General features: G+C 48.3%; 1 protein-coding gene across 4 annotated transcripts in view; it reads left to right on the top strand.

The window, feature by feature from the left end:
- The window catches only part of KCNK10 (potassium two pore domain channel subfamily K member 10), a 153,684-nt gene that overhangs the window by 63,764 nt on the left and 70,683 nt on the right, over nt 1–19,237 (top strand). For all 4 annotated transcript variants that reach the window (XM_070469741.1, XM_070469742.1, XM_070469743.1 and 1 more), the window contains exon 2: nt 3,195–3,529. In XM_070469741.1, the coding sequence (XP_070325842.1) occupies nt 3,195–3,529 (335 nt within the window). The remainder of the gene's footprint in view (nt 1–3,194; nt 3,530–19,237) is intronic.

Genomic DNA, 19,237 nt, shown 5'->3' with positions numbered 1-19,237 from the left:
AATGTGTGTGTACTTATTGTCATTTTATTACTTGCTTTCTGGTTGTTTTTATAGTTCTTTCTTGTTCTTTTAGTTCCCTGGCTTGTTTGATGATTTTCTCTACCAGTACGCTTGTATTCTTTTCTCTCTTGTTTTTGTGTATTCTAAGTTTTGACTTGTGGTTACCATGGGATTCTTATATGTTGACCTACAACTGTATCTATTTGTTTTAAACAGGTAGTCCTCTAAGTTCAAACACATTCTAAAAAATCTACATGTTTTACTTCTCTTTCATGCATATTTTTTTTATTTTTGATGTAATATTTTGCATTTTCATGTTTATCCCTCTATTGATTATTGTAGTTATACTTGATTTAACAACATTTTTTGTCTTTTAATCTTCATACTAGCTTACTTAAGTGGTTGAACCTCAGACTTTATTATGTACTTTCCTTTACTAATGAGATTTTTTTTTTTCTTTATCTATAGATACTTCTTGTAGTCTTTTCTTTTCTGCTTAGAGAAGACCATTTAACCTTTCTTTTAGGGTTGGTTTAGTATTGGTGAACTCTTAGTTTTTGCTTATCTGAGAAGTTCTTTGTCTCTCCTTCAATTCTAATCGATAATCTTGCTGGGTAGAGTGTCCTAGGTTGCAGGTTTTTCCCTTTTTGTACTTTGAATATGTCATGAAACTCCCGTCTTCCCTACAAAGTTTCTGCAGAAAAATCAGTTGATAGCCTTCTGGGGTATCCCTTGTATATGACTGTTTTCTTTCTTTCTTGCTGTCTTTAGAATTCTCTCTTTAAGTTTTGCTATTTTAATTATGTTATATCTTGGTGTCTGTCTGTTTGGGTTCATCTTGTTTGAGACCCTCTGTTCTTCCTGTAGTTGGATGTATGTTTCTTTCTTTCGATTTGGAAAGTTTTCAGTCAGAATTTCATACAATGTATTTTCAGCCCCCTTATCTCTCTCTCTCCTCCTTCTGGGTCCTTTATAGTGGGAATGTTGGTACACTTGATGTTATCCTAGAGATTTCTTAAACTGTTCTCATTTTAAAATTTATTTTTCTTTTGGCTGTGGTGGGTGATTTCCACTGTTCTGTCTTCCAGATCCCTTATGTATCTTTTCTGTGTCAGCCAGCCTGCGGTTATGTCCTACTAGTGGGTTTTTATTTCAGCTATTGTTTTCTTTGGTTCTGAGTGGTTCCTTTTATTTTCTCGTTCCCTGTTAAAATTCTCACTGTGTTACTCTATTCTTTTCCCTAATTCAGTTAGTGTTCTTATTACTAATGCTTTGAATTTTTCATTTGGTAAGTCATTTATTTGGTTTCATTAATTATGTTTTTCAGGGGTTTTTCTCTTGCTCTTCCAACTGAGACAAGTTTGTCTGTCTTCTCACTTTCCTTATCTCTCTCTATCTTTATGAAATTAGGGAAGGTAGTTCTCTGTTGCTCTTTGTGTTGGAGTTCCTGCCCAGTGGCTTTGGTGGAAGAGCTGGATGTGATGGGAACACAAGTGACATCCTTCCTCGGGTTGTGCTGACAGCTACCGCCTTGGTAGGAGGCGGAGGGTCTAGGGCTGGAACAGGTGTGCCCGGGGCTTCTGTGCCGAGTGCCCATCATCACTGTTTGCTGGGCGGGGGTGGGGGGGGCAAGGTCAGCCTCCAGGTTGTTGAAGCAGCATCTCTGAGGGCTGAGCTTCCAAGCTAGCTCATCTCCCTTCAAGTGTGTGCGCTTTCCCTCCTAGCACTGGCACCCTCACTCTGGGGGAGTGAGAGGGGCTGTCCCAGGCACTTGGTGAGGGCTGGGGTAGACTGTGGTGGTCTGGCTGTCGTCAGGGGTCTGCCCGCTCTGAGAGCAATGTCTGCCTCCATCCTGCTCAGGTGCTGCTTCAGGTTTGAGCTGCCTCGGTGTCTCACAGCTGAGGTCCTCCTTGGTCATAGCAGCTCCCATCCCACCGTGGAACTGTGATGTGAGACAGGCGGGGCTGGAATGCTCCCCCGGCTCAGGCTGGCACACACACTGAAGTAGCTGTGGTAGACCAGTTGGCCACCTGCGCAGTTTCAGTTTTCTCTCTCTGTCCTGCTTTGGGAATGAGCCAGCACAAGCACGCTCTTCTTGAGTGGAGTCCAGGCTTCCCACGGCTTCCTGTTAGTCCCACCAGCCCTCCAGGGGAGTTCATTTTTAATAAAACTCCAGGGGTAGGGCCCCCACTCTATATGCTTCCCAGGGAGAGCCTTTGCCCAGTTTAATCTCCGTTCTCCTGAGTCCCCTCCCAGGGGCACAGCTCATAGGGGAAGTGAGCTCCGTGCCCTTTCCTCCATCGTGATCTGAGAGGTGCCGTGTTTGAGTTTGGACCCTTCTGTTGTATGGGAAGCTCACCCTTCTTCTGTGACCTCAAAGGAACTTTTAAACTTGCCAGATGCTCATATCTTCTATACTTTTGGTATCACCTAGCCCTCAGTGCTTGGACAAAGCTGCTGGGTATCCTTTTCCTCCTTATTCCTCTCCAAATTGAACAGTACATTTCTTTTTAAAATATGGTGGTTTGTTGTCTATCTTGAAATTGAAAGTGAAAGTCGCTCAGTCATGTCCGACTCTTTGCGACCCCATGGACTGTACGGTCCATGGAGCTCTCCAGGCCAGAATACTGGAGTGGGTGGCTCTTCCCTTCACCAGGGGATCTTCCCAACCCAGGGAACCCAGGTCTCCCGCACTGCAGGCGGATTCTTTCCCAGTTGAGCCACTAGGGAATTCCAGGAACATTGGAGTGGGTAGCCTTTCCCTTCTCCAGCAGATCTTCCGGACCGGGACTCAAACCCGGGTCTCCTGCATTGCAGGCGGATTCTTTACCAGCTGAGCTGTCAGGGAAGCTGTAGTCTATCTTACACATTGCTTAACAAGAAACTGGAGGGAGGAGGTGAATGATAAATAATAGAGACATGGCTTTCAGATTTGGACCCTTGTAGAGAAATATCCACATTTCAGACTCAATTAATATTATCATTATTTTGAAAACTAGAACCCCAGGTGCTCAGCTTTTATCATTCAAGCAGACACCTAGCAACTGGTTGAGTTCCCTCACTGCGGGCTTGGGGACCCATGTTGAATCCTCGCGTTTGACAGCCGGCTTGCGAAAGACGTCCGCGCGGTGACACGGTGGGTTGTGTGTTTATAAACGAACTTTCTTCTCCCTCTCGCCCGCCCCGTTTCCCAGTGGCCGTTCCTGCAGCAGCGCCCCCGGCGTGCCCGCCCAAGGCCGCCGCTAACGGGGCTCCCCCGGCGCCTCGCCTCGCCGTGTCCTCCCGAGCCGCGGTCGTAGCCAGGATGGAAGGCGCGGCCCAGGGGGGCCTGCAGACCGTCATGAAGTGGAAGACAGTGGTTGCCATCTTCGTGGTCGTGGTGGTCTACCTCGTCACGGGTGGTCTCGTCTTCCGGGCGTTGGAGCAGCCTTTTGAGAGCAGCCAAAAGAACACTATCGCCTTGGAGAAGGCGGAATTCCTGCGGGATCATGTCTGCGTGAGCCCCCAGGAGCTGGAGACGCTGATCCAGGTGAGCAGGGAGGGAGTCGGCCAGCGCCTCGCCCGCGGGGGGAGAGGGCGGCCTGGACCTCTGTCTTTCTGGCTCACTGAGCCTTGCCTTCGGTCCATGATGGTGCCTCTGATGGTGAGGGGGACCTCGCTGGGAGGTGACATTTGAGTGGAGACCTGTGACGGGGTGCAGGGCAGGGTCCCCCCGACCACACAGCAGCAGGCGGCGATCTGCATCCTTCTCTCTGGGATGCGGTGCGCAGCGGCTGCAGCAGGCGGAGGGCTTTGGATTGTCAAGTTCAAAGCCACTTATGTAGGCTGATTAACCGTTACCTCTGTGTGAGATGCTGGGTAAGAGGGTGGCCTGGAAGCCAGAGAAAGAATTTTAAGCAAGCAGGGGTGTCTTAACCTATCCCAGGGGAGTGAGAATGGGGCAGAGAAAAGGCCACCGGAAGTGGGGTGGGGAGGCCGCAGAGACTTGGAGAGGTTTGGGTGGCTTTGCGAGGATGAAGCAGTCAGGACAGCCGTAACAGCGATGAGCGAGGAGCTGTTTGGGACATTCACTGTGTGTCGGGCACTGTGCTGGGGCCTTCCTGTATTTTGGATAGGAAGGAAAAAATATTTTAAAAAATGGAGGTGGAGAACTTTGGGGTCCTGCCTGTGGAAGCCAGGCAGAGGACGCAGAGGTGGAGTGGCGGTGGCGGGGCGAAGGGAGACTGGAAGGAAGTGTGGGGGACAGGGAGTCATCTAAGGCGGAAGGGGGGGGGGGGGAGGAAAGGGAGGCTTGAGAAGCACCTCGGGCAGAGAGGACCAAGTCCCAGGAAGAGGAGAGGGAGGCTGCCGAGAGCCCAGTTGGAGGGCTTCACCGTGGAGGTGGCGGAGGGCGGATCTTCTGAGGCTGCCGTTTGGTTTCCAATCTGCACACCCTCCTGAACCACGAGGCATGCTGGAGGAGGGCGGTGACGCTTACGGAGGCAAGGGAGAGCCCCGTTTTTCTGGGGACCCTAAAGTTTGGAAGGCAGAGGGATGGAGAAGACAGCTTCCACAATTCCTTTTGGCCCTGGTGTGACCCACATGAAATTCTAATGGTAGGAGAATGCTGGAGTTGGGTAGCCTATCCATTCTCCAGCAGATCTTCCCGACCCATGAATCGAACTGGGGTCTCCTGCATTGCAGGCAGATTCTTTACCAACTGAGCTACCTGTGAACCCCAAGGGAAAAATGAATATCATATATCAATGCACATGGGCTTCCCAGGTAGCTCAGTGAGAAAGAATACACTTGCCAGTGCAGGAGTTGCAAGAGACATAGGTTTGATCCCTGGGTCAGGAGGACCCCCTGGAGGAGGAAATGGCAACCCACTCCAGTGTTCTTGCCTGGAGAATCCCATGGACAGAGGAGCCTGGCGGGCTACAGTCTATGGGGTCACAAAGAGTCAGACACAACTTAGCGACTAAGCATGTGCCGCATTTTAATGCATGTATGTAGAATCTATGAATAGAAAACTGGTACCGATGAAGCTAGTTCCAGGTCAGGAATAGAGATGCAGATGTGTGGACTCAGCAGTGGGGGCAGGGGGCTGGGGGTGGGGGAGGAAGAGGAGAGGGGGACAGATGGGGAGGTTAGGACTGACATGTATGCCCTACCATGTGTAAAGTCAATGTGGGAAGCTGCTCTGTGATGACCTGGGGGTGGGGGGGGGGCAGTTGAGAGTACATATGTGTATAACTGAAAGTGACACAATGTTGTAAAGCAAGTATAATCCAATAGAACATTCTAATGGTTACTACACATCAGTTTGCCATAGGAGTCACAAGTCTGGGCTGGCTTATTTATTTATCTTCAGCTCCACTGATAGGCAGGAGAATTCTGAGGCTGCTTATGATCTGGCCCCTTTATTGTAGCTGTATTCTTTTTCTTGTTAGTATATAACCTTTTAAATGTTTCTATAATCTGACTTGGTGGTGGTGGTTTAGAAACTAAGTCGTGTCTGACACTTGCGAGCCCATGGGCTGTAGCCCACCAGGCTCCTCTGTCCATGGGATTTGCAGCAAGAATACTGGGGTGGGTTGCCATTTCCTTCTCCAGGGGATCTACCTGACTCATGGATCGATCCCACGTCTCCTATGTTGGTAGGCGGATTCTTTACCACTGAGCCACCTCAGACTTGACTCTTAAGTTTAACAGAAATATACATTTTCCTTCTGGGAATGCATATGACTTCATACTATGTCCTACAAGTTTTATTAAAAAAAATAAAACCTTACAATTTAAAAAGATAAGGGCAATGTTTCATATCACTCTTTATTAGATGGCCTTGTCTTTTTTTCCCCTCCTTTCATGGGAAAATACTAACAGTTTTGTGATGATGAGAGTGTTGTGCTAATCTGTTTAGCACAGGTGTAAGGCTCAGATTGCTGTAAAGAATGGAGAACATAATTCTGGGGTAATTTTAAATAAGGAATTGTACATGCTGCATTGACATGTAATGAGACCCTTTTTAATTAGTTGCAGTACATGTAATAACCTAATAGGTGGCCTGGATTTAATCTGGACTCATGCCCAAATTTTCCTTCCTTAGATGATGAGATATTGGGGAAAGGGATCATGTCTTATTATCTTTGCATACACATGTAGCCTCTGCATGGCTTTGCATCTAATTATTACCCAAGAGAGAAATGCTTTTGGAATGAGATATCAAATGAAATCTCTAACAGTAGTGATGCCATGAGGTATCTGAGCTTATTCATACATTTCTTTATTAACTCAGTATTTCCCTATTGTCCATTCTTTGGTCTTTTCCTTTATGAAAGAATTCAGAGGCTAGAATGAAGGACAGGATGACAGAGGGTAGTTCTGGTGTTGCTGTTGAGACCCATCCCTTGACTTCAGAGGTTCCTCTGTGAAATGGGTGTGTGTGTGTGTACGCGAGGTCATTTCGCGAGATCATTTTTATAACAATGTAACAATCCACCCTTTGTTAGGTATCTATCGTGAGCTAGGCACCTTCTATCCATGGAGTCCTTGCTGTCTAACAGGAAGGATTGCTTTCCGCACCCCCCTCTTTGTATGCACTGACTCTCAGTCCTGGATATGGGACACAGTAAGGCCTCTATCTGCTGTGGTGTAAGGGTTTATACCTCTGTTTGTCTACAGTTTTTGAAGGTTAAGCAGTTAAAATGCTGAACCTGTGTCAATTAAGAATCACATTGCTGGGGCTTCCCTGGTGGCTCCGGGGTAAAGAACCTGCCTGCCAATGCAGGAATCACGGGTTCAATCCCTGGTCCGGGAAGATCCCACATGCTGTGGAGCAACTAAGCCTGTGTCCCACAGCTGTTGAGCCACTCTCGAGAGCCCGGGGCCACGATTCCTGAGCCCTTGTGAGACAACTGCTGAAGCCCGTGCTCCGCGGCAAGAGAAGCCGCTGCAATGAGAAGCCGGTGCGTCCCAGTTAGGACCCCCGGCCCGCCGCAGCTGGGGAAAGGCCCTCACAGCAGTGGAGACCCAGCACAGCCAATAATAATAACAAAGAAGCACATTATTATGCGCTGCCCTTCAGTCCACTGCTTCCTTCATAGGCTGTAAGTGGCAACACCTTTGGACCAGGGAGCGGCCGGTCACTTTAGGGCGTCCTCTGGGCAGCGCTCTCTGGAGTGCTCATTAGAAGTATGCTATTTAGGAGGGTTTTCAGGGTGCTGTGTTCTAAGCTGGAAAAAATAGTATTATTGTATCTCAGCAATATTTTTATTGTATCTAATAGGTAAAAGATTAGATTGATGGTATTTATCTGGTGTTGTCGGGACTCCTGGCTGAATTGAGTGAACCACTCGTAGAGCTAGTTTGGAAGGTGTAGTTCACATTATTAACACAGATAGTTGGAACAGTTTGAGTGGTAGTCGCTCAGTTGCGTCTGACTCTTTGCGACCCCGAGGCCTGTGGCCCTTCAGGCCGCTCTTTGCATGGGAGTTTCCAGGCAAGAATACTAGAGTGAAGGTGCCGGTCATGGGGATCTTCCTGACCCAGAATCGAATCCGGGTCTCCTGCATTCCAGGCAGATTCTTTACCATCTGAACCACTGGAACAGCCTAACCCCCATGAAATGCCTGGATAGCTTAAAAGAGCTATAGCTGGGGAGGAGTTTTTGGGGGAACTGGGGGACGGCAGAGGAGACAGATGGGTCACCATCCCTGACCTCGATGCTGTTATGGAGGAGACTGTCTGATTAATAGATTCATCTGTGCATTCTTTACATTGTTATTGAACTTCCGTTGTATCAGGCTAGATTTGGGGATAGGAAACAGGAGAATAAAATGCACCTTGAGCAAGTTAGAAACCTCTCCTTGATTCTATTTCATTATCAATAAAATGTGCTGAAAACCTCTCACCCTTGGGGCAATGAGAGGATTAAATTCTGTAATTCATGAGAAGAGCTTTGAACTGTGCTGGGCATGTGGTGAGTATGCAAAAAAAAAAAAAAAAGTTAGATATTGCTGCTGCTGCTGTTTATAGTATCATTCAAGGAGCTCAGAATTTTAAGCAGTGGTTCCTGATGGGGAGTAGGTTGCTTCCAGGGGCGGGCACCTTTGACAACGTCTGGAGACATTTTCTATGTCACTGCTGGAGAGATGGTGCACGAGGTTCCTGGGAAGAGGCCAGGGATGCTGCTGCTAAAGACCAGCCCACTCATCACAACGAGTCATCCAGTCTCACTTGGCAAGAGGCTGAGCAACCTTGGGGGAAGAGGCGTGTCAGCCAGTAATTGGAGCTCACTGGAAAGGAGCTATTTCCCCCCAATTTTATTGAGAGATAATTAACATATATCCCTGCATAACTTAAGGTGTGCAGCGTAATGGTTTGAGTGTTTATTGCGAAGTGACTACTGTCAGAAGTTAAGCGGGCATCCATCCTCTCCTATCGGTCCAATAGAGAGAAACAATTTTTCTTTGTGGTAAGACCTCTTAGATTTCCTTTCTTACACCTTTCATATATACCATATCTCAGTGTACATTCCCTTCTGAGGACTTATGACTGGAAGTTTGTAGTTTTCCAGCACCTTCCTCCAACTCCCCTTCCCCCACCCCATCTCTAATATTTTTGTCTATGAGATTAAAAAAAAAAAATTTTACACATAAGTGAAATCATGCAAACATTTGTCTTTCTCCATCTGATGTATCTAACTTAGCATAATGTCCTTGAGGTCTGTCTGTGTTTGTGCAAGTGGCAGGATTTCCTCATCTTCTGACGGTTGAATAATATTCCATGATATCTGTATCTATCTGTCTCTGTGGGCTTCTGCACCCATTCATCTGTCAGTGGCCACTTAGGTTGTCCCCATGTCTCGTTGCTTGTAAATGATGCTAGGAGCGTGGGGGTGCAGACATCTTTTCTGGTTTGTGTTTATGTTTCCTTTGGATGCATTCCCAGAAGTGGAATTGCTGGATCATATGGTAATTCTATTTTTGGTTTTTGAGGAAACTCATACTGTTTTCTGTGGCGGCTGTACCAGTTTCCAAGCCTGTGAACAGTGCCCGAGATTCCCGCTTCTCCGCGTTCCTGCCAGCATTGTCATCTCCTATCCTTTGGAGGGTGGCTGGCGCGGAGTTCCGTGAAGTGTGTGAACACTGGGAGCCCCAGGGAGGCCGGCAGAAGTCAGGAAGGACTTGGTGCTGTTTGCCTCTCTCAGTCCCTGCGGCGATCCTGTGAGGATTGTCTGTCCTGCCGCTTCCAGAGGAGGAAACTGAGGCAGCCCGGGGTGCAGCTGCAGGCTCAGGGACACCTGACTAGTGACTCGGAGGGAACCAGGTTTAGTCCTGGCAGCCTGACCCGCGCGCCATTCTCTGATACCCGGTGTGTTGGAGCAGAGACTGGGATGTGGAAGGATGCGTTCAGAACGTGCCCTGAGGGCATCCCGCCAGCCTGGGGCGGGGAGGTGTGGGAGACCTGGTGGGGGACGAGGCTGGACCTGAGAGGTGGTCGGACAGGCTTGCCAAGGAGTTCGGGCTTCCTGCTGCGGGCAGTGGGGACTCGCGGAAAGATTCAAGAAGGTCGCGACGTGATGGGCGTTTTCTGCTGGAGAGATAGCCCTTTTGGCCATGATGTCGGGTTGGAGGCAGGAGACACTGGAGGAAGGGAGAGTCGTTTGGAAGAGTACCGGGCCCTCACAGGAGGGCCCTGCCTAGATGACAGTGGATGCGGCCGTATTTAAGGGAGTCCGACAAAGCCGACTTGAAAACGACGCATTCCTCCAGTCCTGCATCCCTGCCTCTCCAGGCAGAGGCCATGCGGATCGCGTGGCCCGGCAGGCAGGACCCACACTCGGGTTACTCTCCCGTGTTAAGTCCTGCTTCCTGCTCATGGGCTGTGTGATCTGGGTGAGAGATGGCATCACTGCAGCCTGAGCTTCTCTTTCTGTAGAATGAAGATGGCGAAGATAGCACCCACCTGTTAGGGAGGTCTGCGGATCAAACAAGAAAGCTCAGCTACTCTGAACTACGGTGACTGCTACTATTTATTTTGTAGGGCAGGCAGGAAAAAAGAAGTTTAGAAAGCCCCTCAACCATGTGCATCCGGGGGTTTTCTGTTCAAGGAAAAGAGAAGAAAGCTCTTGAAACGCCCTGTGGGGCTTCAAATCCTAAATTTCCTAACTGACCAATCCTGATTTGCTTCGCCTGTTCACGTGTCAAGTCCGTGCCGCAGAGACGACTCTCCGAGCGCTGAGCAGGGCTGCTGAGTCCATTTGCTGAGCCGCTGTGTCCCCTTGCGTGTCCTCTCGGGGACTTACACCGCCCCCAAGATCATCATCTTCACCTGCAGCTTTGGTGGGGTCGCTTGGCCTCAGGTGATTCAGTAGATACCGGGCTGGCTTCGCGGCCTCGGTTCCCCCTGACTGCCCCCTGTGGGGCTCGGAACACACGTGGGAGAACCTCAGGGCCGGGAAGATGGAGGCAGCCCCGGGGAGCAGGTCACCGGGACAGCGGCATGACCAGTGACTGCAGGGTGGGCTGAGCGAGCGCCTCGGTCCTCCTGACCTGACGGCTGTTCGTCCCTCAGGGACAGACGTCCACCTTCTAGGCTGGTGCCCGGGGCAAGGTCGTTAACCCGAGCTGGGCCTCATCAGCTCAGTCCGCAGAGCACACGGGAGACCTATCCGCCTGTGCAGTCTTCCCCTCGAGACCCGGTGAGAGAGTCTGCAGACGACCGTGATCGGGAGGTTTCCTGCGGAGCGGCTGTCAGCATAAAAAATAGCTACCATTTATTCATTGTTTCCTTTCCTCTAGGCGTGTTCTAAGCACTTTAACCCTTTAACCCTTGCAACAGACCTACAGGTAGGATCTATCATCATCATTCAATTCCCTGGATGAGCAAATAAATTCTGAGAAATTAAGCAACTTGCCTAAGGCCACCCAGCAACTAAGTGGTTAAACTGGGATTTGAGCCTAAAAGAGACCAGACGTCTAAGCACTGACCGTTCACTTGTGTCAACGGTCTGCATCCTCCATACTATGTCTGAGCTTTTTCTTAAAGCCTTTTGCTCCAAGGAAAAGACTGGAGGGAGAAGGAGATGTTTTTAGCTGACATGGTACTGTTGTTAAGTTGCTGAGTCATGTCAACTCTTTATGACCCCATGAACTGCACCACTGTCCTGCATTGTCTCCCAGAGTTTGCTCAGATTCTCGTCCATCACTTCAGTGACGCCATCCAACCATCTCATCCTCTGTTCTCTCCTTCTCCTCATGCCCTTAGTCTTTCCCGGCATCAGGGTCTTTTCCAGTGAGTTAGCTCTTTGCATCAGGTGGCCAAAGTATTGGAGCTTCAGCTTCAGTATCAGTCCTTCCAATGAATATTCAGGACTGATTTCCTTTAGGATTGACTGGTTGGATCTCCTTACAGTCCAAGGGACTCTCAAGAGTCTCACCACAGTTTCAAAGCATCAGTTTTTCAGCACTCAACCTTCTTTATGGTCCAACTCTCACCTCTGTACATGACTATTGGAAAAACTATGGCTTTGACTAGATGGACCACTGTTGGCAAAATGACGTCTTTGCTTTTTAATACACTGTCTAGGTTTGTCCTAACTTTCCTTCCAAGCAGCAGGCATTTTTAAATTTCATGACTGTGGTCACTGTCTCAGTGGTTTTGGAGCCCAGGAAGAGAATATCTGTCACTGCTTCCACTTTTTCCCCTTTTATTTGCCATGAAGTGGTGGGACCAGTTGCCGTGATCTTAGTTTTTTGAATGTTGAGTTTCAGGCCAGCTTTTTCACTCTCCTCTTTCACCCTCATCAAGAGACTCTTTTGTTCCTCTTCTGCCATTAGAGTGGTGTCATCTGTATGTTTGAGGTTGCTAATATTTCTCCTGGCAATCTTGATTCCAACTTCTGATTCATCCAACCCAGCAGTTTGAATGATGTACTCGGCATAGAAGTTAAATAAGGGGCCTGACAATATACAGCCTTGTCCTGCACCTTTCCCAAGTTTGAACCAGTCAGTCACAGGACTGTAGCACTCCACGTGTGGACTGTTGTGTGTTCAAAGAAGGCGGTATCAAGGAAATGAGAAGACAGTGAACTGGGGTCAGATAGCCTTGGTCCCTTAGCCCATTAAACCTAGAACTGCTTTTCCTGTTACGGGACTGGGGCTGCCCCTCCTCATTTGGAGTATTGGGAGGAGGGGTGAGATACCCCAGCAGAGCTCCCAGCACAGAGTTGACATTTAGGAAACAGTATTTCCTCCCCCCATTCCAGCTTTCGCCTCCAAAGCCAAGTGCAGAGAACGGAGCTGAGAGTGAGAGGCGTACCTGGAGGGCGTGCCTTTCTTTGGCAGGTGAATAAGATGCATTGAGTAGGTTTTCGAAGTCTTCGTTCCCAGCAGCTCGACTGGAGAGTCACTTCATCCCAAGAGTGTCTCATCCTCTGGGCTGTCACACACCGCTAGTGCTTCCTTCCCTGCCTTCCGTGCAGTTGTTTTGGAAGCTTCCCCTCCTGACTTGTCTGGAAGGGAGCAGTGGAACATTCATCCTCTGGAACCATCAAGGAATAGGATCATGAGGCAACTTCCCTGACCGACAGGGGAGGGAGCTTCTGCCTGCATGGGTGAGGATCCACAGTGGTCGTTTTTCAGGCTGTGAATTCATAGACATTTAAAGACTTCGAGCATCTTCAGCGTGTCTGGTGTGGTCACGGGGCTGCGGTTTCTCCTGGAAATGGCCCTGCTGGAGGGAATGGTGTTTCATGGGAGTGGGTTTAGTGTTGGATGACTCAGACGGTAAAGAATCTGCCTGCAGTGCCAGAGACCTGGGTTTGATCCCTGAGTTGGGACAATCCCCTGGAGAAGGAAATGACAACCCATTCCAGAATTCTTGCCTGGAGAATCCCATGGACAGAGGAGCCTGGCGGGCTACAGTCCATGGGTCACAAAGAGTCAGACACGACGGAGTGACTAACTGAGGTGGTCACAGGGAGGATCTAGGACTTTCCTGGTCGTGGCACAAGCAAGAAAGGTTCCTCTCTCTCTGGAGAGTGTCCTGAGGGCAACTTGTGTGAACCCCACCCCCAGGGAGCAGTTACCTTGTGGTCCAGAAGGCTGACTTCTGTCCCCGGCACACTTCAGTCCTCGTCTTGTCAAGTTGCTTCATCCTCAGAACCCTCATGACCTTCTCTTCATGCTGGTTCTGTGTCTGTAGAAAGGCTGAAGCTTCCCACGGCCTGCCAGGGGCTGGGTCTGGAATCTCCTGGAAGTGGGAACCTCGGGAGTGGGGTCCCTCCTCATCCTGCCGGGTCTTCCCCCGTCCTGGACTAGTTCTGTGCCTCTTTCTGTTGGTGAGCAGGATCCTTGCCACTGGTTTGCTCTTTGTGATCGCGGAGGGCTTTTTAGTCTTTGGTAATAAATGCCTAGAGCCTTGGCTGGTTTCCTCAGTACTGAGGCCTCGGGCTTTTTTTGATGGCTACTGTTTGATACCGTTGGTGAGGCCCGGACTGTGTGCAGGCTGGGGCCAGGCTGTTCACGTCTGTTCTCCACCTCGTATTTTCACTCATTATCCGAACAGGTAGCTACTGTCATCGCCCACATTTACTGATGCTACGGACCCTGGTTAAGTCCTCTCAACTAGCTAGTGGCAAAGGTGGGTATGGAATCTGGATTTTCTGACTCCAGAGCCCAGGCTTTCTCTCTCTTTCAATTTTATTTATTTTTAAATTGGTGGAAACTTGCTTTACAATGTTGTTTCGGTTCATGCTGCACAACAGTGAGAATCCGTCGTCATTATCTGCACACACATCTCTCTTCCCCCCCGAGCCTCCCCCACCCCACCCCTCTGGGTTGTCTCTGAGCCAGGCTGGGCTCCCTGTCTTTTTTAGCAACTCCCCACTGTTTTACACACAGGAGTGTATGGATGTCAGTGCCACTTTCTCAGTTTCTCCCGCCCTCACCTTCTCCAGCTGTCCCCAGATCCATCCTCTACTTGGTTCATCGCTACCAGTTTTCTAGGCTCCACATGCCTGTGTTAGTATATGGCGCTTGTTTTTCTCTTACTAACTTACTTCACTCTGTACAAGAGGCTCTAGGTTCATCCACCTCCATACAGCTGACTCAAATTTGTTCCTTTTAATGGCTGAATAATAATATTCCGTTTGTATAAATGTACAACAACCTCTTTATCCATTCATCTGTTGATGGACATCTAGGCTGCTCCCATGTCCTGCCTGTTGTAAATATTGTCACAGTGAACATTCAGTTCAGCTCAGTCGCTCAGTCGTGTCTGACTCTTTGTGACCCATGGACCGCAGCACGCTAGGCTTCCCTGTCCATCACCAACTCCGGAGTTTACTCAAACCCATGTCCACTGAGTCAGTGATGCCATCCGACCTTCTCATCCTCTGTCGTCCCCTTCTCCTCCCACCTTCAATCTTTCCCAGCATTAGGATATTTTCAAATAAGTCAGTTCTTCACATCAGGTGACCAAAGTATTAGAGTTTCAGCTTCAACATCAGTCTTTCCAATGAATATTCAGGACTGATTTCCTTTAGGATGGGCTGGTTGGATCTCCTTGCAGTCCAAGGGACTTTCAAGAGCCTTCTCAATACCACAGTTCAAAAGCATCAATTCTTTGGTGTTCATCTTTCTTCATAGTCCAACTCTCATATCTATACATGACTACTGGAAAAGCCATAGCCTTGACTAGACGGACCTTTGTTGGCAAAGTAATATCTCTGCTTTTTAATATGCTATCTAGGCTGGTCATAACTTTTCTTCCAAGGAGCAAGCATCTTTTAATTTCATGGCTGCAGTCATCATCTGCAGAGATTATGGAGCCCCCCCAAAATAAAGTCTGGCACTGTTTCCCCATCTATTTGCCATGAAGTGATGGGACCGGATGCTGTGATCTTAGTTTTCTGAATGTTGAGTTTTAAGCCAGCTTTTTCACTCTCCTCTTTCACTTTCATCAAGAGGCTCTTTAGTTCTTCGCTTTCTGCCCTAAAGGTGGTATCATCTGCGTATCTGGGGTTATTGATATTTCTACTGGCAATCTTGATTCCAGGAGAAATCTTGATTCCGTGTTTGGGGTACATGTATCTTTTAGAATCGTGGTTTTCTTACATTATTTACCCAGTAATGGAATTGCTGGGTCATATGGTTGATTTATTCCCAGTTTTTAAAGGAATCTTCACTGTTCTCCATAGTGGCTGCATCAGTTTACGTTCCCACTGGCAGTGCAGGAGGTTCCCTTTTCTCCATGTCCTCTCCAGCTTTTATTGTTTGTAGATTTTTTGATGATGGCCATTCTGACTGGTGATACCTCACTGTAGTTCTGACTTGCATTTTCTAATGGTAAGTGATGTTGAGCATATTTTCATGGGTTTATTGGCCATCAACATGTCTTCTTTGAAGAAGTACCTGTTTAGGTCTTCTGCCCATTTTTGACTGGGTTGTTTGTTGTTCTGATGTTGAGCTATGGGAGCTGCTTATACATTGTGTAGATTAACCCTTTGTCCGTTGCGTCTGTTGCACTTGTTTTCTCCCATTCTGAGGGTTGTCCTTGTATCTTGTTTCTGGCTTCCTTTGGCGTTTGAAAACTCTTGAGTTTTATTAGGCCCCATTTGTTTATTTTTGTTTTTATTTCTGTTAATCTAGGAGGTGGACCAGAGAGAATCTAGCTGTGATTTATGTCAGAGTGTGCTGCCTATGTTTTCCTCTAAGAGCGTTATAGTTTCTGCTCTTATATTTGGGTCTTTAATCCATTTTGAGTTCCTTTTAGTGTATGGTGTTAGGAAGTGTTCTAATTTCATTCTAATACACGTAGCTGTCTAGTTTTCCCAGCACCACTGATTTGAGAGGCTCTTTTCTCCATTGTATATTCTTGCCTCCTTTGTCAGAGATAAGGTCGCCATAGGTGAGCCCATGCTCTCCTAATCAGGTCCTATCCTCGGCTTGATACAGTGGGATTGAAGAATGTGTAATTGTATCAAGAGAAATTCCACCTGATTAAGGGAAAACCCACTTAAACCACAGGATCGGAGAGCTCCTTCCTGAGAGTCAGGGCTTGCCTTCCGACCCAGAGCTCCCTCCCAACATAGAGAAACTGTGCCAGGGCCAGGGGCTGGGCTGTGGGCTCTGGTCTAGAGACTCATTTCTCTGGTTGAGTTAATCTGTGGTGTGAGCAGCTGCAGGAGAGACTGGGCATGATGCTGTGGTCCTGGGCATGGACCTTTGATGTTGTCATGGTGACCAAAGCTGCTATTCTGCAGATAGAAGGCCAGAGATCTTGAGCTGTCAAACTTTCTCCCCATAAGCAGGAGCTGTTGGTTAATCTGCATGACCCATGAACATTCACCAAGGCTGTGACATTTACCATTCTCTTCTGCCCCAAATCACTCACTCACTCATTGATTCATTCATTAATTCAACAAATGTTTTGATTGCCTGCTATGTGCCAGATTCAATGCTAAGTACTGGGGACATGATGGTGAATAAAAGGCAGACATCGTCCCCGACGTCTTGGAGCTTATAACAGGATGGCCAAACATCTCAGCTTTTGTAGCCCTGGAATCATTGTGAATAGCACCCTCTTTCCTTTCAAAAGTTTCTCTGTTTGAAAGATAAATTACGTCACTCTGATGATTGGTAATGGGAGTGGCCAGCCTTATGCCAATAGTCACACAGATAGGTGTAAATAAAAACAGAAATTGACTCTGCATGTTCATTGGAAGGACTGATGCTGAAGCTGAAACTCCAATACTTTGTCTACCTGATGCGAAGAGCTGACTCATTGGAAAAGACCCTGATGCTGGGAAAGATTGAAGGCAGAAGAAGATGGAGACAGAGGATGAGATGGTTGGATGGCATCACCTTCTCAATGGACAAGAGTTTGAGCTAACTCCAAGAGACGGTGAAGGACCGGGACGCCTGGTGTGCTGCAGTCCATTAGGTTGCAAAGAGTTGGACAGGACTGAGTGACTGAACAGCAACAGGAAAGACCAGATGTAGGCTGCAAAAGCAAAGTAGCTGGAGCCGGGAGGCCTGTGAGCAGAACTGACTAAGCAGACGGGAAGCGAGAGCTGAAGGTTGGGCCCCCGCGGTGGAAGGAGGCCAGGATGTCTGGGAACTCGGGAGGAGGGGAGTGTTGTGGCCAGAGTCCTGCTGGCAAGGGGAGATGGGCACTGGATCCAGGGAGGGGCGAGACCCCACAGGGCCTGATGGATTTATCCTGAGCGCTCTGACTGTTTCAGGCAGCAGGTGACACGACCCAATCGATTAGTGCACTGCCATTTCGGTCCCTCACATCAAACCGGAGCATAGTGGCCGTACTGATGAGCTGGATTTTAGTCATCCAGTCATCCTTTCATCAGCTAAACATTTACGGAGTGCCGCCTATGGCACTTTGCTAAGTGCTCTGCTCTGGATTTCTGAACTGTTTTATCCTCAGAGGTGACAAAAGCTAGGTCCGGGAAGAACCGTTCATGAGCCCCCGCCCGCCGTCCGTGGTCGTAAGGCCCTGCTTGCCCGGAAGCATCAGATGCTCACACTCGCCTCGTGCTAGACTCTGGGGCTTCCCTGGGGGCTCAGACAATAAGTTACCTGCCTGCAGTGCAGCAGACCTGGGTTCAATCCCTGGGTCAGGAAGAAACCCTGGAGAAGGGGCTGGCTACCCACTCCAGCATCCTTGCCTGAGAATCCCACAGACAGAGGAGCCTGGCGGGCTACAGTCCCTGGGGTCGCAAAGAGTCAGACACGAGTGAGTGATCAACACTTACGGACTATGTTGGCTCTTATCATTTTCCCACCTGTCTCTTTTCCAGGTTTGTGAGCTTTTCTGAGGTTGGGGCTATGTCTTTTATCCATATATCCCTTATGCCTAGCACAGTGGCTGGTCCATGGCAGATGCTTGTAGTTGAATGAGTGGTGCTTATATATCTCTTTCGGAGACCAAGAACCCTTCTGGACCTTCCCAGAAGCGAACTGGAAAGCGAGTTTCTTTCTGTGCACTCAGAGACCTTTCCTTCAGGTCAGGTCATCAAGAGTACATGTCCATGTTCTTTATGCATGAGCGGACTCCTTGGTGTTGAAAGCCCCAGAGTTTTACATACTTAGGAACATGACGGTTTTAGGGAAAGAATGACTCCTGAGACAGGCACTCAGCAGCCCGTGGAAATCCTTGCCGTGAGCCGAGTTCACAGCAGGATCAGCCTTCTCCTTCCGTGACCTGGGCCCTCCCTTTTACCAAGAGGCCATTTTTTTTTTTAAAATTGGAGAGTAATTACTTTAGGGTGTTGTGTTCATTTCTGCTGTCCAGCAGCGTGAATCAGCTGTGTGCATCCATGCATCTCCTCCCTGTTGAGCCTCCCTTGCACACCATCCTACCCCTCCAGGTCGTTACCCAAGTAGCCTTCTGTGTGGGAAGTCTGGACCATAGCCAAGGCATCTTTGTGCCCAAAGATGCAGCTTGGGCGAGCTGAAGCAACTCTCCTGGCCATTGCCCTGAAGTCAGAAGGCACTGCCCTTTCTCTAGCCAAGCGGTCACGCGGAAGATTGTTCACCATGTGCAAGAAGGGCCTGCAGCCTCTGGCCTGTCTCTGTAGGCTCCCACTTCATTACTATTATTGTTCATATCCCTGGGGTTGTTGATTCCATCACTGTTTAGTGAAGAAGATCTAAAGCTTTTAAACCAGAAATTAAAGAGCTAATGGCAATTGGCATGACACTAGGAAATGAATTTGCAAATGCGAAGTCAGTGTTCTAAAAACACTCTCATAAAAATAAAAACAAAACCCAGAAATGAATGCTGTAGTATCCACATTTATCTACAAATGTGCATATGTTTGTTCCTTGTTTAAAGTGAAGCAAAAATCTCACTTAACAAGATTTTTAAAAAATTTTTAAATTAAAAAATTTTTTCGTGGCGTATAGTTAAGTTCCTCTGCCTTTTCTAGCTTGTACATCTGAAGGTTCTTGGCTCACATACTGCAGAAGCCCAGCTTGAAGGGTTTTGAGCATTACTTTGCTAGCGTGTGAAATGAGTGCAATTGTACGGTAGTTTGAAGATTCTTTGGCTTTGCTCTCCTTTGGGATTGGACTGAAAACTGACCTTTTCCAGTCCTGTGGCCACTGCTGAGTTTTCCAAATTTGCTGGCATGTTCAGTGCAGCACTTTCACAGCATCATCTTTTAGGATTTGAAATAGCTCAGCTGGAATTCCATCACCTCCACTAGCTTTGTTCATAATGATGCTTCCTAAAG

The sequence above is a fragment of the Odocoileus virginianus genome, chromosome 6, assembly GCF_023699985.2.
Source record: "Odocoileus virginianus isolate 20LAN1187 ecotype Illinois chromosome 6, Ovbor_1.2, whole genome shotgun sequence".
Taxonomy (NCBI): Eukaryota; Metazoa; Chordata; class Mammalia; order Artiodactyla; family Cervidae; genus Odocoileus; species Odocoileus virginianus.
The sequence above is the reverse complement of the archived record's forward strand: the minus strand, read 5'-3'. Positions and strand labels throughout refer to the sequence as shown.